The 23,611-nt window shown below is 45.4% G+C and overlaps 1 protein-coding gene across 3 annotated transcripts in view; it reads left to right on the forward strand.

Annotated features, from left to right (window-relative positions):
• The window catches only part of samd14 (sterile alpha motif domain containing 14), a 128,159-nt gene that overhangs the window by 46,737 nt on the left and 57,811 nt on the right, over window positions 1–23,611 (forward strand). For 2 of the 3 annotated variants that reach the window (XM_078424589.1, XM_078424590.1), the window contains 2 exons: window positions 20,867–21,024; window positions 22,217–22,589. In XM_078424589.1, the coding sequence (XP_078280715.1) occupies window positions 20,867–21,024; window positions 22,217–22,589 (531 nt within the window). The remainder of the gene's footprint in view (window positions 1–20,866; window positions 21,025–22,216; window positions 22,590–23,611) is intronic. The other variant, XM_078424591.1, reaches the window with a different exon arrangement.

Genomic DNA, 23,611 nt, shown 5'->3' on the forward strand with positions numbered 1-23,611 from the left:
GAGCAGGAATCGTGGTAGTCGGTGTGAGGGGAACAAACTTCCTCAAGCCAGAATTCACCAAACTGATAAATGCATTTGCCACACAGTCTCAAGGATATATTTAATTTGGAACAGGAGGGATATCCCAATATCTCCCTATTCTTCACCAAAGTGCCACGGATTCTTTCCCATCCAAGTAATTGGGGGCTTCGGTTTAAGCAGCTAACACACAAGGAAGGAACGCTTACAGTGCGGCAACCCTTCAGTTGTGCACTGATGGAGGATCTGTCTGGAGCTTGGTCTCTCAACTCTGGGACGGGACTTAATCCCAAAGGTAAGAATCTGCCTACGGAGCAGCCCACTGACAGTCTCCAAAAATGTTAAACAAACTAATAATTCACTGGCAACTCAAAGAACGGAGCCGGTGGGGGGGGGGGTCTGCAAGAACAAAGGAGGACCTGGTGTTGGGGGTGGGGGGGGGGGGGGGGGGGGGGTGCCGAGAACAAAGTGGGACCATTGTGGACTAGATGGAATACTTCATAACTTTGTCAGCATCCTTTATGTGGCGACTCTTTGCATACCTTGTGTATGCAAAACAAAGAATCCCACCGTGACACGTCACATGGGATAATAAAGTATCATTAATTCATAATGAGAAAATTAGAAACAGAGTATCTCAATTCGGAAGAATGTAAAATTAGATGCAATAACTATCGATGTTGGCTCTTTCAGAAATGGATGGAAATAGTCAATTTACTGATGTGTTGGATTTTACGTTGATACAGTAGCTGCAGTAAAATACAAGGACTGTGATATATATTTTAATGGTTGGGAATTAAGAGGTTCAGATGAATTATATGCCACAATGTCAAAGCTCACATTTCATAGACTTCTGAACTCTGTGATGTTTTATTCATGTAAATGGACGCTGATGTACACTATGCAATGCAATATATCTCACCCATGGAGGATGGGTAATATTGACAGTGATGAATGGCAAACTCTCACATTAAATCCAGGAGATCAACGGAAGAACTATAGCACCACGTGACCTGAACTGTAAAGGTCATCATGTTTCATTTATGGTGAACTGTTGACTCGTATTAATACTAAATTGACATATAAAGTGGATTAGTGTAGATGTGCATAAACATTTTGGAATAATGCCTAGCCTATGGAGAGGGAAGAGAAAAGACAATGCATATTTTCTAGTTGTCAATGTATAGTAGATTCATGATATGCAAGTTTACTGAAAAATTGCTGATGGAAGGAAAAGGGGGAAGATTAGTTATCTTGGTTTGGTTTCGTGATATTTAAAAAAGATTTACACTTTCATGTCAGGAATGGAGAGAACAATATTCATCCATCATGTTGTCTTTTCTACATGTTGATACAGTCAACAGGTATTGATGATAGAACATAGAACAGTACAGCACAGAAATTAACCCTTTGGCTCACAATGTTTGTGCCGAACATGATGTCAAGTTAAACTGGTCTCTTTCTGTACACGATCCATATTCCTTGCACGTTCATGTGCCTATCTTGAAGCCTCTTAATTGCCACTACGGTACCTACCTCCATCACCCTCACTCACAAATGCGTTCCAGACCCCCACCACGCTCTGTGTAAAAGAACGTGCCCCGCGCATTTCCATTAAACTTCCCCCCTCTTACCTTCCAGCTGTGCCCTCGAGTGTTGGACATTTCCACCCCGGTATTTTGGTTCCAAAAAATCAAAAGCAATGGTGGGGGTGGGGTAGTAAATAAACCTGCAATAATATAATGGGTCATTGTTATTGTGGTGTCCCAGAATGACACAATTGGTGCTATGTATTACTTTCTATTTTGAAAGTAAAGTTAAATTTCCCTTTAAAAATTTTTTTTTTATCAACATCTATCAGCAGCTTTCAGTGTGCAAATGTTTTTACTGAACTCGACTTAAATGTCAATTTTGCTTGTGGGCCGTGCCCATTTTTGACTGTCTGCCCGTCAAAATGCCACTTAAAAGGCCGCTCAAAACTATAATGCAGGCAGAAGAATATATTGTGAATGTTTCTACCACGACAGTATTGATTTAAATGCAAATTCGTGGTTTAAAAGTGGACAAAACCCTGAAAGAGAAAACTCTGTTGGTTAAAAGATTGACATGAATAACACAGAGCATTATTCCATCACAATCAAAATGGAAATATGTCACGCGGAGATCTAGCAGAATGAACAAAAGTCATCTTCGAATGACACAAAGTGCTGGAGTAACTCAACAGGTCAGGGCAGCATCCCCGGAAAATGTGGACAGATGATGTTTCTGGTCAGGATCCTCCCTCAGTCGGATTCAATGTTGTGCCTTTTTTTTGTAAACCAGCATCTGCAGTTCCTTGTTTCGACAAAAGTAATCTTCTACTCATTGGATCTTATTCTGTGCAAATTTGTAATCACGATTGTGGAATTTAGAGGTGGCAATATTTTTCCAATATAACTTGGATTTTGCAGCTTATTCTGTCAATCTAAACAAACATGTGCCAGAGGCCCTTCTGGTGAATTGTCTGCATTCGTGGTATCAATTAATTACTTCGTTAATTGCCCAAGTTTGCTGGTCTTTAAGGATACTCTGATAATTAAGCTGCTTCTTCCAGTTAAAATTGCCTTGAAATTATTGTTCAGACTTGAATGTATCCCGACTGAGTCCTGGGAACACATTGTACATGAACACATGGGCATTTCAAAATAGGGTATGCTGCCCTGGGCCTCCCCCATTGCCTGAGCGAGGTCCCTGACAAACCGGAGGAACAACACCTCGTACTCTGCTTGGGTAGCTTACAATCCAATGGCATGAACCTTGAATTTTCCAATTTTAGCTAACCTCTAACAACCTCCCCCCTCCCCCTCCCCTTTCTCCCCCGACACATCCCCCCATTTATTCCCCCCTCCCCTGTGCCCCATCTGGACGCACCTATTTCTCCCCTCCCCCTCCTCGTACATTCCTTCCTCTGGCTTCACAATTTGCAACTCCTCCATCAGTCTGTCTCACACCTTCTGGTTTAATCTCTGGTCTTTGTTCCAACCATCTGCCTTTCGAAACCCCCATCACTTGAGTCCACCTGTTATCTGCCACACTTTGTCCTGCCTCTCCTCTCTCCCAGATTTCTTCCCCTTCCCCCTCACCGTTCCCCCCCACCCCCAACCCCCCACCCCCCCCCCAAACAATGTCTGTAAAAGGCTCCCAACCTGACACGTCATCTCTCCATGTTCTCCAGAGATGCTGCCTGACCTGCTGAGTTACTCCAGTATTTTGTGTCCATTTGTTTAAGCCAGCATCTGCAGTTCCTTGTTTCTGCAAGGAGCATTTAGGATAGTTTTGAGAACCTTGAGTCCAGGCATCAGGAAACAGAGGAGATGAGTTTAGCTTGGTGTCATGTTCGGCATGGGCATTGTGAGCCAAGGGGCCTTACCTGCGCCGTAACGTCATCTATATACTAAAACTCTCGTTTGTTTGTTTATTTGTGACTGAACTATAACCAAAACGGTACACGATAGCTTGACAATTTTAGGCCCACCTTACTCACCATCGTCGTTTTAATGGTAATGCAAGTAGTTTTATTGAAATCGGTGTTATATTTTTAAAGTTATTCACATTTTAAAGTTTAACTCTATCTCCTAGGGAGGGAGGTGGAGGGAGGGAGGTGGGGTGGAGGGAGGGGGGAGGAGGGTGGATAAGGGGGGTTGAGGGGGATGGAAGTGGGGAGGTGAGGGGGGGGGGGTAGGAGAGGATGCTGTACCAATGCAGGAGAGATTTGGGCCCAACGGGTCCACTTGGTCTAGTACATTCTAAATTTTATTCAACAAATGCAGTTGTGATTTGAATCATAAAACTGAGTGTTGTCAAGGCTTGTTTTTGCCAAGTATAATCAGCCATGTATGAATATTGCAGCTGGGATATCATCCAAGAGGAGATTGACAGCTTCACTCAAGTGGAAATTACTCTGTGTAGCAACAACAGTAGCTCAGCTAAAAAATGTGGCACTGCAATCTCCTGATGGTTCAACAAACATCCAGTGAGCATCGAAGCACGTCTGAGAGGTCTCAGGTTCAATTCCCCAGTTGGTACTTGATTGAATAAGATGGGCCTACTCCCTCAGGGGCTGAGAAGAACTCGAGGTGATTTCATTGAAACCTTGGATTCTAAAAGGCCCTGACATGATGCACAGAGGCTGTGTCCTGCACTAGGAGCAGCAGAGCTTTGCACAAAATGGGTCAGCCTGATAAGGCTGAGAAGATGAACAAGGGCGGATGAACATGAGAGAGATGTTTGGTTTTACTTGTATCCAAGGACTGGACTTACAGAGTTTGCACATGAGGGGAATCAAAAATGAGGGGAATTAGACAGGGCATTAGACAGGATTCAATGTCAAGGTTCAGCCACAATCCTACCGTATGGAGCATTGTAATTATATTTATGTGGAGTATTTTATGCAGTGCTGGTCGCCCCATAGCAGGAAGGATGTGGAGGCTTTGGAGAGGTGTTGCAGAATGCCGCCTGGATTAGAAAGTGTAAGCCTAAAGGAGAGGTTGGTCAATCTTGGATTGTTTTCACAGAGGCTGAGGGGAGACCTGATAGAAGTGTATAGAATTAGGTGGGACTTAGATAGGGTAGACAGTCAGAACCATATTCCCAAGGTGGAAGTTATATAAACTTGGCGGCATAGTTTTAAGGTGAGAGGGGCAAAGTTTAAAGGAGATGTGTGGGGCAAGGTTTTGACACAGAGTGGTGGGTGCCTGGAACACGCTGCCAGGGGCAGTGGTGGAGGCAGATATGAGAGTGATATTGAATAGGCTTCTGCATAGGCACCCGGATATGCAGGGAATGGAAGGGAATGACTCATGTACAGGCAGAGGAGGTCATAAGTGATAGGCGTAGAATTAGGCCATTCGGCCCATCAAGTCTACACCATTCATTCATCTCCCCCTCCTAACGCCATTCTCCTGCCTTCTCTCCATAACCTCTGACACCTGTACTAATCAAAAATCTATCTATGTCTGCCTTAAAAATATCCATTAACAGTCTCCACAGCCTTCTGTGGCAAAGAATTCCAACCTCTGACTAAATAGATTTCTCCTCATCTCCTTCCTAAAAGAACATCCTGTTGTGATATTGCTGGGACTACTTTGTGTATCCAAGGACTACTTTGTATGCCTGTGTATATAAGTGATTGGTGTGATTAGGCAGTCACTCTGGATCCAGGCGGCCTTGGAATAAACAGCCTGGAGTTAAGCTCCACCATGATAACATCATAAACATGTGTACTCGTGGTCCTTCCAGAGTCACAACAAAGGTACATCAGGTACCGGATCACGAAGAACAACATGGTGGCAGCGGTTTGGGTGTTTAGCCTAGAAAAGGAAAACAACAAAAACACCAAGAAAAAAAGTTAACAAGTGCGTAAAAAAAAGAAAAAAAGAAAAAAAGAAGGTTAACAAAAAGGAACCCAGCAAAAAGGTTAACAGGTAGATAAGATAGAGCCCTGAAGAACGAAAAAAAGTTTCCCGCTCGGTAAGGGGCCCATATATGTAGGTATACTTACCTGCTCAGTAGTCAGCGCCGAGCTGCCGACGTGACGCTGCAAGCTGCTGAGGGCGGTGTGTGAAGGCCCACATCGTGCCCCAGCACCTGTGCAGGCCCGAGATTGGGTGCCTGCGACTGCTTCGCGGGGGAGAGACCGGAGGCAACCGGGAGACCCGACACCCGCGGAGGTGTGCGGCGACCGGGGAAGACCGACACCCACGGAGGTGTGCGGCGACCGGGGGAGGCCGACACCCACGGAGGTGTGCGGCGACCGGGAAAGACCGGGAGACCCGACACCCACGGAGGTGTGCGGTGACCGGGGAAGACCGACACCCACGGAGGTGTGCGGCGACCGGGGGAGGCCGACATCCACGGAGGTGTGCGGCGACCGGTAAGACCGACACCCACGGAGGTGTGCGGCGACTGGGAGAGCCCCGGAGGAGACCGACACCCACGGAGGTGTGCGGCGACCGGAGGGGGGTCGGCGACCGGAGGGACCGACCACCCGCGGAGGTGAGGCGGCCGGTAAGGCCGAGGCACTACATACTTACCCAGGCGCGTCGACCATAGAGTCGGGACGGCCCTGGGCCCGAGGCAGCGGCAGCGCGTTCGAATTGCGCGGCAGCTGCCGGGAGCACCTGTGGGCGGGGCCGGGGAGCACCTGTGGGCGGGGCCAGCGCGCAGCGGCAGCGCGTTCGAAAAGTTGAGCAGCAGCTGCCGGGGAGCACCTGTGGGCAGGGCCAGCGCGCACTGCAGCGGAGGCGCGATCGCACCACGATTACAGCAGTGGGAGCCCAGCAGTGCCAGCCCAGCAGTGGGAGCCCAGCATGTGCCAGCCCAGTGGGAGCCCAGCAGTGGGAGCCCAGCAGTGCCAGCCCAGCAGTGGGAGCCCAGCAGTGCCAGCCCAGCAGTGCCAGCCCAGCAGTGGGAGCCCAGCAGTGGGAGGCCAGCAGTGGCAGGCAAATCATGGTGGTGGAGCATCTAGAGCCTACACTACGTTTGATCTACACAGCACGTCTTCTTGAGGGGAAGATATGGAACAAAATGAATATTTTGTGTTTAATGACCTGTGTAGTGATCTGTGTACTGAAAGCTTAATGTATTATATTTGATGCTTTTGTATATATGTATATATCTGTGAGTGACCACACGGAGTGAGTGACCACACGGAGATGAGTGACCACACGGAGATGAGTGACCACACGGAGTGAGTGGCCACACGGAGATGAGTGACCACACGGAGTGAGTGACCACCTGGCGATGAGTGAAATTCCGCAGAGGAGTGAAAACCATGATGGCGAAAAAAAGCAATTGTGTTTAATTGTGTTTAGTTGTGTTATTGGTATTGTTTGCAAGAAGCAATGGTGTTTTGGTGTTGTTTGTTAAATATATTTTAGCCCTCGAATGGTAAAGAAAACAATTTTATATAAGACAAGGGGGATGTTGTAATATATAAGACAAGGGGGATGTTGTGATATTGCTGGGACTACTTTGTGTATCCAAGGACTACTTTGTATGCCTGTGTATATAAGTGATTGGTGTGATTAGGCGGTCACTCTGGATCCAGGCGGCCTTGGAATAAACAGCCTGGAGTACAAGCTGCACCATGATAACATCTTAAACATGTGTACTCGTGGTCCGTCCAGAGTCACAACAAAGGTACAACAGGTACCGGACCACGAAGAACAACACATCCTTTAATGTAAATTGAGATTTTTTAACTACGCATCAAGTTCAGCATGGATATTGTATGTCAAAGGGTGTGTTCCTGCAATGTTCTCTGTTCTATGGAGAAGGCTTGTGGGGCCACAAGACCTGTTCCAGAAGCTTTTAAGTTGCTTCTTAGTGACCTTTTGAGTTATATTTTGTTTTATAAAATATAAAACAGTGAATTGGATTCACTGAATCTTGGTGGGAAGGCCCATGAGTAAGTGAAGGGCCGAATGGCCTCCTCCTGCACCTATTGTCTATTGCCTATTGTGAGTGAAGCCACTACTGCACCCAAAGATGATTTAAGCATTTCCGAACCATAATCCATTGCTCACTACCGGGACTCTTCCTCAATCCAAAAAGTTATTCCTTTACATCAAGCTCAAAGATATATTCCTTAACTAGATAGACACAAAATGCTAGAGTAACTCAGCGGGTCAGGCAGCATCTCTGGAGAAAAGGAATAGGTGATGTTTTGGGTCGAGGCCTTTCTTCATACTGGGAGTCAGGGGAGAGGGAAACTAGAGGTATGAAAAGGTACAAAGAAACAATGTATGAAAGGGATGAAAACACCAAATCAAAGCCAACATTGAAGATCAAGGAAAAGTGGAGCCAACAACGGTCCATTGTTGGCTGTGGAAAAGGTGATAACGAGTGGATATAAACAGTGAAACTAATCAGGATGGCAGCGAAATTAGCAGAATGACTAGAGGAAGGGAGGGAGAGAGAGGGAATGAAAGGATTATTTCAAATGAGAGAAATCACTTTTTATACCACTGGGTTGTAAGCTGCCCAGTGAAATATGAGGTGCTGTTCCTCCAATTTGTGTTTGGCCTCACTCAGACAGTGGTGGAGGCCCATGACAAAAAGGGAGTGGGAAGGGGAGTTAAAGTGTTTGGCACCTGGGAGATTGCGTAGGCCAAGGCCGACTGAGCGGAAACCTAGTCCTTAACTAGGCCTATCCAAATATCACACACATGACAAAATCCTGATGACAATACAGTGATTGGTTGTTTTGTTAAATAAGTTATTTCCTGAGGCACTCCAAAAAATTTCTATTGCAGACAGAAAGTACTTCATCTATTAGCAATTTTCTACTGCTGATTGACTTGACTTCTGGAAAGACTTGATTTGCCGACGTGGCATCATCTGTCAAAGAACACGCAATTCAGAATGTACCAGATAATGCAGTCAATGAGCTTCTGGTGTTAAAATCAGAATGAATTACAGTGTTTACAGATTGCAGAGAAACAGCAATCTACCTGACAGTTGCATGTCTTGCTATATTTCAGCTACAACTGTTAAAATCTCTAAAATGATTCTTTGCAGTTGGATAACACGATCTTTTGCATGCATGGGTTGGATATTGTAAAGTAGAGAGATCGCTACTAAAATGGCACAGTGCAGGGGATCTCCAACAGTTTCAGTGAACTCGAGGAGCTGTGACTGTGGATGTTGTGACTCCCTCTGAATGATTACAGATCGAGGTGGAGCACAATTTCAAAAACTCGTGAGTCGGCCCTTGGTCCTCCCCGAACCTCATCTCCAGCACCTTCTGGTAGTAGGACCTGATGGTGAGGGGCCAGTGCAGTTACCAAAAAGCATGAGTCATCCTGCCCTTGACTCCAGCCCCTGACGTCCTGGTCACAGACGCTGGTCAATCTGGACCGATCAGAAGATAGTGACATCAACCATCATCTGGGCTTTCATCTGGGCCCCCTCACTGCCTGACGTTGTCACTCCTCTTGCACCCATATCCATCCTGATGGATTCATTAACGGGCTCAATGCAGCACACAAAGACAGAGGAGAGTGTGCAACCCTGCTGGACTCCAGACTTAATGGAGAAGCTACCTGAGCTCCACCCATTCATATGGACTGCTCTAGTTTAGTTTAGTTTAGAGATACAGTGCGGAAACAGGCCCTTCGGCCCACCGAGTCGGCACCGACCAACGATCCCCGCACACTAACGCTATCCTACACACACTAGGGACAATTGACAATTTTACCGAGCCAATTAGTCTACAAACCTTTACGTCTTTGGAGTGTGGGAGGAAACTGGAGAAAACCCATGCAGATCATGGGGAGAATGTACAAACATGGTACAGACAGCACCCATGGTCAAGATCTAACCCAGGCCTCTAGCAGCAACTCTGTAAGGCAGCAACTCTACCGCTGCGCCACCGTGCTGCCCCCATGTCTCCCTGGAGCAGTTGGATCCAACTGCTGATTCCTTTCCCAAAGTTCATTTTGGAGATCACGTCCATCTTACACGTGCAATATCCTACCGATGGCCTTCTCCTGGTCCAAGCTGACCAGGCAGGGGTCCACTCCACTGTCCTCGCCTGGAGGTGATGGTGTCCTCGAGCAGCACAAGGCCATTGGAGATTTTTGTGCCAGGTACGTTGCAGGTTTGATCCGGGTGGATTACCTGTCCCACAGCAGGCTTGACACGGTTTGTAGACCTTGTAATCCACACTCAACGGTGAGATGGGTATCCAATTCCCAATGTCCTCTTACTCCCCCTTCTCATCGTGGATTCTGACATCCAGCCAGCTGGAAGCATAGCATCATATGCACTTCCAGCTGGGCTACACACCAGCATCACCATTTAGCAGGTTGATGTGACACTTGGTGCCTGTAACAGCCAATGATATAGGAATTTCTAACCACACACCTGTGCCACCCCTCTTGTTTTGTACTGAAATATAACACTTATTATTAAAAGCGCTCTTGGGAACCTTGTAACCAGACTAATATGATGATAAGAACATAAGGTGTGAGACAGGTTTGAAGAGTTGCAAATTGTGAAGCAAGAGGATGGAATGCGGGAGGGGGAGAAATAGGTGCGAGTCCAGATGGGGCACATGGAAGGGACGAGGGAAGGTGAGAGAGGGTGGGGTGGGGGGGGGGGGGGGGGTAAGGGGGGGAATAGTTAGATACCTAAAATTGGGGAATTCAATGCATATTTTTTTAAGCGTTGCGAATTGTGAAGCTAGAGGAAGGGATATAGGAGTAGAATGAAGAAAGTTAGAGGTTACTTAAAATTGGAGAAGCCAATGTTCATACTGTTGGGTTGTAAGCTACCCAAGCAGAAATTGAGGTGCTGTTCCTCCAGTTTGCATGTGGCCTCACCCTGTCAATGGAGGAGGCCCAGGGGCAGAAAGGTCAGTGTGGGAATGGGAAGGGGAGTTAAAATGGTCAGCAACTGGGAGATCCAGAGGGCCTTGGCGTTGTATAATATACAACATCAGATGGCTTTGCTTCACACATATATCTTCCCCCCCATTACGATACATTTATTGAACGTGACTATGTTTCAGGAGCCAAAGCCGCGACTCGCATTTATTTCTTTTTCTGACAAACTCACTTGCCAGATTTGTACCTTTGCCCTTTCTTGAAGATTGCAGCTGTGTTAGCACTTTCAAATCATGTTATTTACATTTAAGAGCTCTAACTGCTGGTCTCAGGCACTGCAAGCACATATTGTTCTTCTTCAGGCCAAAGCGTGCCCATTACTTCTAATGGAACCAAGCTGTTCTGTGGGAGTACATATATATTTTTTGAAATTGTGAGCAATTGAAGCCAGCTTTTAACCTTATAGCCTCACGGACCACTAGTTAATTATTGGCTACTGACCTGTAATCAAATCTCTGATTGTAATAATAATTAAATGATAATTTGATGTGCAGCTTCACCTCAAACCACCTTTGAATTGAGGTAATCTGCTGTGTTAGGTGTCGATGCATTTAGTCTGTTCTTTTTGAAATCTGGGCTGAGTTTAATAGGTTGTTTTATTGAAATATGTTCTGCCCTGGGATATTTGCTGTTATTAAAGACATTTTGACAACATGCCTTACTTGCTCTTTAGCAAACCGATAGGAAAGCAGAACAGTTCTTTCTAGTGAAAGAATTCATGAACATTTGCCCTTGTGTTCTTAGAGAGTGGAGATCTATCAATCAGTCTGAAATTAATTAAAGCCATTAATCCTGTGACGCAGAGCGTTTTGTCGGGGAGAATGCGATTGATATTACCAATTACCTCCCGAGGAACAATATGTGCTCACGTTGTATTTTAGCCATACATAATCCAGATACTGCCGACATTAGTAATTTGATGTACGGCACCAAATCCCATAAATTATTAATGGCCACGTTTCTCCTCAGATTGCTGCCCGATACCAGCAAGCGAACTGCGGTCTCTTTATTTTAAACGGCTGTGTTGGGTGCTGAAACTTGAGTCAATAAGGCTGGAGGTCTCTGGATAATTGCCCCATCAATCAAGGTTTGGGGACCACCCTGCGGGAAGTGACTGAGATTGATTTTATGTAAACACACGGATCCAAAGATTAGGAGAAGGAGTCGGCCACACAGCCCACTCAACTTTTCTAAAGAGGTCATGGCTACTCGGTTTGTGATCTCAACTCTGCATTCAAGTCCATCAATAATAGTTTAGGTTTAGGTTTCTTATTGTCATGTGTACCGACCGAGGTACAATGAAAAGCCTTGTTTTGCACGCTATCCAAACAGATCAGGTAATGCTCTACATGAATATCGTTAAGTCAAACTCAAGTACAATCGGTGGAGGAAAGGAGAAGTGCAGAGGGCAGAATATAGTTCTCAGTGTTGTGGTTCATCCCTAGATAAGCTCCAATGTCTGGAATGGGGTTGAGGTGAATTGGACAGTACCTTAACTTATAGGCAGTACCCTAGTTTATCCTAGCTCAGTTCAGAGGCCTGATAATAGAGGAGAAGCCTTTGGTAAATCAGGCACCAGATCACTCTGCACATCTGCGAGCTCCGACCATTTGGACAATCTACAAAGATAGACAGTGTCACACTCTCCCAGTGTCTCCCTATTGTACAGCTGATGTGCACAGCAATCCCCCATGCACTGCATACTTCTAGAGATATCACTCTGCTCTGCATACTGGTATTGTTCATAGAAACATATAAAATAGGTGCAGGAGTAGGCCATTCGGCCCTTCGAGCCTGCACTGCCATTCAATACGATCATGGCTGATCATCCAATTCAGTATCCCGTACCTGCCTTCTCTCCATATCCCCTGATCCCTTTAGCCACAAGGGCCACATCTAACTCCCTCTTTAATATAGCCAATGAACTGGCCTCAACTACCTTCTGTGGCAGAGAATTCCACAGATTCACCACTCTCTGTGTGAAAAAAAACTTTCTCATCTCGGTCCTAAAAGACTTCCCCCTTATCCTTAAACTGTGACCCCTTGTTCTGGACTTCCCCAACATCGGGAACAATCTTCCTGCATCTAGCCTGTCCAACCCCTTAAGAATTTTGTAAGTTTCTATAAGATCCCCCCTCAATCTTCTAAATTCCAGCGAGTACAAGCCGAGTCTATCCAGTCTTTCTTCATATGAAAGTCCTGCCATCCCAGGAATCAATCTGGTGAACCTTCTCTGTACTCCCTGTATGGCAAGAATGTCTTTGATCAGATTAGGAGACCAAAACTGTACGCAATACTCCAGGTATGGTCTCACCAATGCCCTGTACAACTGCAGCAGAACCTCCCTGCTCCTATACTCAAATCCCCTCGCTATGAATGCCAACATACCATTCGCGTTCTTCACTGCCTGCTGCACCTGCATGCCTACTTTCAATGACTGGTGTACCACGACACCCAGGTCTCGTTGCATCTCCCCTTTTCCTAATCGGCCACCATTCAGATAATAGTCTGCTTTCCTGTTCTTGCCACCAAAGTGGATAACCTCACATTTATCCACATAAAGGCATGGAGCATGGAAGCAGGCCTTTTGGCCAAAATTGCCCATGTTAATCAAGGTGCCCCATTTCCTCTGCTCCCTAAAATGTGCTTATTTGCTCTCTGTAACTTTCCCATCCACGTGACTGTCCAAATATCTTTTAAATGTTGCTATTGCATCTATTGCTATTGCTTGTTCCATATACCCACCACCCTCAATGTGAAAAAGTTGCCCCTCAGGTTCCATTTTAAATCTTTCCCATCTCTGGGGGAAAAAAGTGTGCATTCACCCTATCTAACATATAACATATAACATATAACAACTACAGCATGGAAACAGGCCTGTCCGGCCCTACCAGTCCACGCCGACCATTCTCCCTGACCTAGTCTCATCTACCTGCACTCAGACCATAACCCTCCAATCCCCTCCTATCCATATACCTATCCAATTTACTCTTAAATAATAAAATCGAGCCAGCCTCCACCACTTCCACCGGAAGCCCATTCCATACAGCCACAACCCTCTGAGTAAAGAAGTTCCCCCTCATGTTACCCCTAAACCTTTGTCCCTCAATTCTGAAGCTATGTCCCCTTGTTGGAATCTTCCCCACTCTCAAAGGGAAAAGCCTACCCACGTCAACTCTGTCCGTCCCTCTCAAAATTTTAAAAACCTCTATCAAGTCCCCCCTCAACCTTCTACGCTCCAAAGAATAAAGACCCAACCTGTTCAACCTCTCTCTGTAGCCTAAGTGCTGAAACCCAGGCAACATTTTAGTAAATCTCCTCTGTACCCTCTCCATTTTGTCGACATCCTTCCTATAATTTGGCGACCAGAACTGCACACCATACTCCAGATTCGGCCTCACCAATGCCCTGTACAATTTCAACATTACATCCCAACTTCTATACTCGATGCTCTGATTTATAAAGGCAAGCATACCAAACGCCTTCTTCACCACCCTATCCACATGAGATTCCACCTTCAGGGAACAATGCACAGTTATTCCCAGATCCCTCTGTTCCACTGCATTCCTCAATTCCCTACCATTTACCGTGTACGTCCTATTTTGATTTGTCCTACCAAAATGCAGCACCTCACACTTATCAGCATTAAACTCCATCTGCCATCTTTCAGCCCACCCTTCCAAAAGGCCCAAGTCTCTCTGTAGACTTTGAAAATCTACCTCACTATCAACTACTCCACCTATCTTAGTATCATCTGCATATTTACTAATCCAATTTGCCACACCATCATCCAGATCATTAATGTAAATGACAAACAACAATGGACCCAACACAGATCCTTGGGGCACTCCACTAGACACTGGCCTCCAACCTGACATACAATTGTCAACCGTTACCCTCTGGTATCTCCCATTCAGCCATTGTTGAATCCATCTTGCAACCTCACTATTAATACCCAACGATTTAACCTTCTTAATCAACCTTCCATGTGGAACCTTGTCAAATGCCTTACTGAAGTCCATATAGACAACATCCACAGCCTTGCCCTTATCAATTTCCCTGGTAACCTCTTCAAAAAATTCAAGAAGATTAGTCAAACATGACCTTCCAGGCACAAATCCATGTTGACTGTTTCTAATCAGGCCTTGATTATCCAAATAATTATATATATTGTCCCTAAGTATCTTTTCCATTAATTTTCCCACCACAGACGTCAAACTAATAGGTCTATAATTGCTAGGTTTACTTTTAGAACCTTTTTTAAACAAAGGCACAACATGCGCAATGCGCCAATCTTCCGGCACCATCCCTGTTTCTAATGACGTTTGAAATATTTCCGTCATAGCCCCTGCTATTTCTGCACTAACTTCCCTCAATGTCCTAGGGAATATCCTATCAGGACCTGGAGACTTATCCACTTTTATATTCTTCAAAAGTGTCCGTACCTCCTCTTCTTTAATCCTCCTAATTTCCATCACTACTCTACTTGTTTCGCTTACCTCACATAATTCAATATCCTTCTCCTCGGTAAATACCGAAGAAAAGAAATTGTTTAATATCTCCCCCATTTCTTCTGGCTCAGCACATAGCTGTCCACTCTGACTCTCTAATGGACCAATTTTATCCCTCACTATCCTTTTGCTATTGACATATCTGTAGAACCCCTTGGGGTTTACTTTTACATTACTTGCCAAAGCAGCCTCATATCTTTTTTTCGCTTTTCTAATTTCCTTTTTAAGATTCCTTTTACATTCTTTATATTCCTCAAGAACCTCATTTACTCCCTGCCGCTTATATTTATTGTATACCTCCCTCTTTTTCCGAACCAAGTGTCCAATTTCCCTGGAAAACCACGGCTCTTTCAAATTATTATTCTTTCCTTTCCACCGAACAGGGACATAAAGACTCTGTACTCTCAAAATTTCACCTTTAAATATCCTCCATTTCTCTATTATATCCTTTTCATAAAACAACAATTTCCATTTCACTCCTTTTAAATCCTTTCTCATCTCCTCAAAATTAGCCTTTCTCCAATCCAAAATCTCAACCCTTGGTCCAGATTTGACCTTCTCCATAATGATATTGAAACTAATGGCATTATGATCACTAGACCCAAAGTGCTCCTCAACACATACCTCCGTCACCTGACCCATCTCATTTCCTAACAGGAGGTCCAACACTGGTAGGCACCTCTACGTATTGCTGCAAAAAAAATTGATCTTATACACCTCTATAAGATCACCCCTCACTTTCTGAGCTTCAAGGATTAAAGTCCTACCCTGCCCAATCCCTCCCTACAGCCCAAGCCCTCAAGCTCAGGCAAAATCCTCGTGCAAAAGATACAAAGTGCTGGAGTAACTTTGCAGATCAGGCAGCATCTCTGGAGAACATGGATAGGTGACTTTTCAGTTGCGACCCTTCTTCAAACATGTGGGTTTGTGGATCCTCCAATATCATCAGGTGTACGTGACTGATCAGGTCGAAGGTAGACACAAAACGCTGGAGTAACTCAGCGGGTCAGGCAGTATCTCAGGAGAGAAGGAATGGGTGACATTTCGGGATCAGGTCAATCATCACAGTGGTGCAGCGGGCAGTGCTGTTGCTTCACACCCGGGTTCGATCGTGACCCGAAACGTCATCCATCCATGTTCTCCAGAGTTGCTGCCTGACCGATTGAGTTTTTCCAGCACTCTTTGTCCTTTTGTGTAAACCGGGATCTGCAGTTCCTTGCTTCTATTGCCTTCCCACTGTATGGTACTCAGGTTAATCAAGTCAAGTCAAGTCAATTTTATTTGTATAGCACGTTTAAAAACAACCCACGTTGACCAAAGTGCTGCACATCTGATTAGGAAAAAAAGAAGAAACAACATACAGTGGCAGGCAGCCAAACACAACGGCGCGGCCATCTTGAACAAAATGTTTAACTAAAGCAGAATGGTGTCCCGCGGCCGCGCCGCACCGGTCGATGGAAGGCCCCGCGGCCGAGCCGCACCGGGCGCTGTTCAGTCCCGCGGCCGAGCCGCGCCGGGTGATGGAAGGCCCTGCGGAAGAGACCTAAAAAATAAAAAAAAGAAAGATTTCCCCCACCCACACCCCCCCCCCCCCACATACCCACCCACCCTCACCACCCCCCCCACCCCCACCCCCACATACACAACCAAAACAAAACACCCCACCACCAACACACAAACAAAAAGGACAAAGGACAAACAGACTGCCAGCGAGAGCAAATACTGCACCTGGTCTCCGTGTCTGTGATGCGCCACCATGTTGCATGCTGTGCTGAGACAGTGTCATCAGCTAGATTTAGTTTAGTTTTTTTAGTTTAGCGATACAGCGTGGAAACAGGCCCTTCGGCCCACGGGGTCCGTGCCGACCAACGGTCTCCGCACATTAACACTATCCTACGCACATTAGGGACAATTTGCATTTATACAAAGCCAATCAACCTACAAACCTGTACGTCATTGGAGTGTGGGAGGAAACCAAAGATCTCAGAGAAAACCCACGCGGTCATGGGAAGAACGTCAAACTCCTTACCTGGGATCGAACCCGGGCCTTTGGTGCTGAAAGCGCTGTAAGGCAGCGACTCTACCGCTGCGCCCCCATGCTAGTTGTGCTATGAGTGATCACAACTGTGCTTGGCTCTGTATTTAACAGATGTGCGCAGGTGTTTTCTTGGCCTCGAGCTGGTGACTCGTAACAGTTGTCATTTTTTATTCTGGAGCCTTCTCTCTCTCTCTCTCTCTCTCCCTTATTCAGTTTAAACATAAATAGCTTATTTCATCATTTGAGTGCCCGTGAGGTCATCCATTATCAGTACTAACCCTTTTCTACTTAGACTGACAATGTTATCTGAAACATTTTATTCCTCCTCAGCTTCACCCTACCTCTATGTTTTGCGTGTAACCAGATTTCTCAATGACGCTAACAATGCACTTAAAAGCCACTAAGAACCATAAACCCATTAATTTATACTGGATGTGTAATACTTATTTCCCATGAAAAGCCTTTTGGCTTCTCTCTGAATACATTGGTTTTCCCTCAAATATTTTTTGAAGTGCTTTTGCAATGTTCAGTGATTTGAAATCGTTTCCATTGTGGTGCCTTCGACAGTGAGTCTCAAAGCAACAGTGAGTCTCCAACTCAGACTGTGGAATACCTGATGAAAACTGAGTAATTGAATTGGAAATTCGTATTGGGCTGAACAATGATGGGCTGACCCAGGATAACTTGGTCAAATTTCTTCTGCAAGCTGAATAAATTGATAAGTATAGGAGTTTGTTCTGGAGCATGGACAATCTCAACGAGCCGTCACCTTCTACAACTCACGGTCATTTGAGTTATTTCAAAGATGTCACCGATTCCCTTTCTCCAGTGATGTGGCCTGACCCACTGAGTTACTCCAGCTTTTTGTGTCTATCTTTCCCAGGGAGGTTGGCAGGGCTTCTTTGCTCATGAGTTGAAGGACTTGCTAGGCCATTTCAGAGCTAAAATACCACCACGTGCCTATGGGTCAGGAGTCATGTGTAAGTCAGAATATGCAAGAATACAAGATTTGTACTTTTATCATGGCTGCCAGCAGTGGTGGAGGAGATACAGCTGTGGCATTTAAGAAGCTTTGAGAGGGCATGTGGATGGGCAAGGAATAATGGGGTACAGGTCACATGCAGGCAGATTTAACTGGTCATCATGTTCAGCACGAGCAATGTGTGCCACAGGACCCGTTTCCCTGTTGTACTCTTCTATGTTCTTAAAGCATTTCATGCACAGTTAAGTATCTTTGAAGTATAATCACTGCTCAGCGAGACCACATTGCTGAAAAAGGAGACCATTGAAGATCTGTTTGGAGAGGAGTGCTTGTCGCCTTTTCTGGAATAGCATAAAAACCCGGAACATAGAACAGAACAGCACAGGAACAAGTTCTTTGGCCGACCATGTCTATGTTGACCATGAGATCTATTATATTGCATATGGTCCATATCCCTCCATTTCCCATCTGTTTACGTGTCTGACTAAATACCTGTTAAACATTGTCATTGTATCTGCTTCGACCAACTCCCCTGGCACCCTGTTCGAGGTTCCTATCATTCTCTGTGTTTAAAAAAACTTGCCTCGTAAATCTCTTTAAAACTTTCCTCCTTTCATCTCAAACCTATGTCCTCTCATCTTTGACATTTTCATCCCGATAAAAGACTATGACTCTCTACCCTAATTATGCCCTTCATAATTTATCAGGTCGCTCCTCAGCATCCAACACTCCAGAGAAAACAATCCAAGGTTTTCCAACCTCCCCTTATAGTTAATACAATACAATCCTAAGGCTCCTGCCATTTACTGTCTATTTTCCGTTTGCATTTGACCTCCCAAAATGTATTACCCCACACTTGGCTGGAATAGACTCTATCTGCCCAAATTTCCAACTGATGGAAATGGAGGGATATGGATTATGTCCAGGCAGATGAGATTAGTTTATCATGGCGTTATGTTTGGCACAGATATCGTGGGCTGAAGGCCCTGTTCCTGTGCTGTAGCTTGCTATATACTATGTTCAATGATGTATCTATTAACAACATTGCTCACTACAGACAGGCAGTAAGTCTGCAAACTTACTGATCATTCCAACTAGATTTTTATCCAAATCATTTTGATATATCTCAAACAACAGAGGTCTCAGCACCGATCCTTGCAGAACACATTGGTTAGATACCTCCAGTCAGAAAAATATCCCTCCATGACTCTGATCCGCTGAATATAGCCAAGCCAAATTTGTATCTGATTCACCAACTCACTGTGGATCCCATGTGACTTAATCTTCTGGACCAGTCTGCCATGAGGTACCTTGTCAAATGCTTTACTTCGGCCAAAATGGAATAAAAAGGAACTGCAGATGCTGGTTCATACCAAAGATAGACACAACGGGTCAGGCAGCATCTTTGGAGAAAATTGGGTAGGTGATGTTTTGGGTTGGGATCCTTTAGATTTCTCTGTCTAACTTGGCATCATGTTCAGCATGGACAATGTGGGCTGAAGGGTTTCTTCATGTGCTGTACTGTTTTATGTTCTATGTGTCCCAGTCAATATTGGGAATGTTAGGTCACCCGCTAAAACTAATCCATCATTCGTCTATTTTTCCATGAACTGCCAACATCTGTTCCTCTCGCTCCTTCTCGCTATTTGAGGCCTAGAGTATAACTATAATACCCATTACTAAACCAATAGTTTTTTTTAAGTGTTCCAGTTGCATTGATGAGTACATTTTCTCTGCTACTCTTCATATTATCAAATGTGTTGAGTAAATTATTGCAAAACTTTAATTAATATAAATAATTGCATTAAAATGGTGTGGCTCTGCGAATTCCGACACATCCAAATTTTGTCTTAATTGATGCCCTTGGAATTGAATTCCAGATGGGAGCACAATGCAGAGCAGCTGCCACTTTGCATGCTTTGTGTAAGCTCCATGTAAGGAGCTTGTTACATGCAAGGAGATGTGTAAGACAGTGTCCACTCCTTTTTCTCCAACTTCCTGTTCTTATCTGTTCTGAGAGATAGAGATAGATAGATTCTTAATTAGTACGGGTGTCAGGGGCTATGGCGAGAAGGCAGGAGAATGGGGTTAGGAGGGTGAGATAGATCAGCCATGATTGAATGGCGGAGTAGACTTGATGGGCCGAATGGCCTAATACTGCTCCTATCATGTACGAACTTGTGAACTTATCCCACAACAACTGAAGTATGATACCTCCTGACACTCCATGGGAAATGAATTATCTGTGCTTTACAGCCGCACTTTAGTTCAATTCATTTAAATTGAAGCTGTAGTTTTAGAAATACAGCATGGAAACAAGCACTTCAGGTCATCGGATCCATACCGCCCATCGTTCCCCATACTATATTATGCCCCGGTGTAACTAAAATGTACGGCCAACAGATTAGTTGTAGTGGGTGATTTTAACTTCCCAATATTGACTGGGACTCATAGAACATAGAGCACAAGTACAGCACAAGAACGAGCACTTCAGCCCACAGTGTCCACCCACTATGTTATCCCAGTTCCGCATCCTACACATAACGGGCAATTTACAGAAAACCAATTAATCTACAAACCTGCAAGTCTTTGGAATGTGGGAGGAAACTGGAGCACTTGGAGAAAACCCACGCAGTCACAGGGAGAACATACAAACTTCTCACAGGTAGCACCCGTAGTCAGGATCAAACCGGGGCCTCTGGCGCTGTGAGGCAGCAACTCTGCCACTGTGCCATTGTGCTGTTCTCGTTGTAAATTTATTATAGGTTCTAATTATAAAGTTTATATAATGCACTCCAACAATGAGTTTAGTTTAATGCCCCATGGACAATCGTACATGCTCATGTTATCATTCATTCTGACTGCATTAATACGTTTAATATCGTCGCAGATTTTAATGAAGTGATACCAGAGACTGAAAGACTTGATAGCAGCTTGCAAAAAGCTCGAGCCCAACTGTCTGTTAAGGCAAGACGACAGCGACCTTCCAGATCTCGGCTAAGAGACAGCATGAGCTCCACTGAAGGTGATGACAGCCTGGAAAGAAAGGTAAGTCATTATTTTGACTGTGGGAATGGAAAGACCGCACATCCTCATCCTACATTGATCACGTGATAAGGACAGTGTGTGGTTGCGCCCAGCATCCAGCAGGCCTCAATCCAGATCTAATCTGTGCAATTAGCTAATTCCAGTCAACCATCTGGGACTAGTTTAGATGGTGCATTTTGGTCGGTATGAACAAGTTGAAGGCTTTTTTTCTCTACCGGCTGCATTTGCTGTATGACTCCATGTCTCATTGGCAGGACACTCCATTTGGTCTCAGTTACCTTGGCTTGTGATTTGTTATAATTAGCAATTAGTTTGACTTAGTTTAGCGATACAGGAAGAAAACTGGCCCTTCAGCGCACCAACTCCAAGCCGACCATCAATTGCCCATTCTCACTAGTTCTAGGCTGTCACACTTTCTCATTCACTTCCTGCACATTAAGGGTAATTTTACAGAGGCCAATTAACCTACAAACCCGCACATCCTTGGGATGTGGGAGGAGACCGGAGCTCCTGGAGGATACCCACGTGATCACAGGGAGAACGTGCAAACTCCACTCAGACAGCTCCTGGGGTCATGATCGAAATCTGGTGTCCGGCACGGTGAGGCAGCAACTCTACCAGCTGCGTCACTGTGCTGCCCAAATATTTTCTGTTTCTCTTCGATGAATCTGATGGAAACGCCATTTGTGTGGATATCAAATGAGCATGGCTCTGGTATCCACAATGTCTTTGATTTTTCACATAATCTGCTCATGAGTAAGAAGGAAACCATTCTGCCCATTGAGTCTATCCTGCTCTCAGAACCTTCCCATCGGTCCCAGTCATATCCTTATAACCTATTCTCCCTCATGTACCCATCTCGTATCCTAATACTCCTACCATCCGACTACAAGCCAACAGCGTGAACCTACGCTGCACTGCCTCAATTACAAGGATGTCCTTCCTCAAATTAGGAGACCTCTCTAGATCTAGATCTCTCTACTTCACTGCCTATATCTCTCGTTTCCCTTTCTCCTGACTAGTCTGAAGAAGGGCCTCAACCCGAAACGTCACCCATTCCTTCTATCCAGAGATGCCGCCTGTCCCACTGAGTTACTCCTGCATTTTGTCTCTGTCCGGTTTAAACCAGCATCTGCAGTTCCTTCCTACACTTTGCTATGAACCCATTGTGCTTTGCCTTTGATCATTTCAGGTATCGGACAGCTACGGAAGCCCACTGCACAATATGAGATCTCCCCTCCATTCCTCACTCCGAGGCTCCTCTCTGTCTTCAGAATCCGCCATCTCCTCGGCATCTCCCTCCCAGCGGGCCGCGTCCTTCTCGTTCGATGTGAACATTGTGAGGAGGACGTTTGAGGAAGAGGAGCAGGCGTCGATGGCAAAGGCACGTTTCCAGACTCTGACCTCTGCTTCCTCCCAGGAAGCCCTGGGACTAACACCGACCAGCTCCCCCTCCAAATCCTGCCACAGCTCCGACATGTCTCCAGTTCACACACGGAGGGAGAGGAGAGCAGAGAAGCACAGTGAAGGTGCCGTTACTCTATTTTGTCATTCATTTTCCACTGGTGAGATAATATTCCTTTATTTCTGGGCTTTTCTTTGTGCAAGGCATCGGGCAGTATATACAAAAAAAACACACACAAGTTGCTGGAGCAACTCAGCAGGTCAGGCAGCATCTCTGGGGGATAGACACAAAAAGCTGGAGTAACTCAGCAGGTCAGGCAGCATCTCTGGGGGATAGACACAAAAAGCTGGAGTAACTCAGCAGGTCAGGCAGCATCTCTGGGGGATAGACACAAAAAGCTGGAGTAACTCAGCAGGTCAGGCAGCATCTCTGGGGGATAGACACAAAAAGCTGGAGTAACTCAGCAGGACTGGCAGCATCTCTGAAGAGAAGGAATGGGTGACGTTTCAGGTCAAGAACCTTATTCAGTCTGATGAAGGGACTCGACCCGAAACGTCACCCATTTCTTCGCTCCAGAGATGCTGCCTGTCCCGCTGAGTTACTTCAGTTTTTTGTGTCTATCTTCGGTTTAAACCAGCATCTGCAGTTCCTTCTTAAGCATCTCTGGAGGACATGGATAGGCGAAGTTTCAAGTCGGGACCCTTTTTCGAGGGTCTGAATCTGAACGCTGCCTCTCCATGGTCCTTCAGAGATGCTGCCTGACCCCCTGAGTTACTCCAGCACTTTGTGGGTTTTTTTTTTGTGAGCCAGCATCTGCAGTTCCTTGTTTCTCATAGGGCAACTTAACAAAATTTGCAGTAAACATTGGAGATGTGGCCCAGAATATTGCAGTTGATTGCACAACTTGGATGGAGATTCATTCCATAGAAACCACTTTCTTAAAAGAGGGTATTTATTCACAAAATGCTGGAGTAACTCAGCAGGTCAGGCAGCATCTCAGGAGAGAAGGAATGGGTGACGTTTCGGGTCGAGACCATTCTTCAGACTGATGTCAGGAGGGCGGGACAAAGGAAGGATATAGGTGGAGACAGGAAGATAGAGGGAGATCTGGGAAGGGGGAGGGGAAGAGAGGGACAGAGGAACTATCTAAAGTCGGAGAAGTCGATGTTCATACCACTGGGC

Source organism: Rhinoraja longicauda, chromosome 29 (genome assembly GCF_053455715.1).
Source record: "Rhinoraja longicauda isolate Sanriku21f chromosome 29, sRhiLon1.1, whole genome shotgun sequence".
Lineage (NCBI taxonomy): Eukaryota > Metazoa > Chordata > Chondrichthyes > Rajiformes > Arhynchobatidae > Rhinoraja > Rhinoraja longicauda.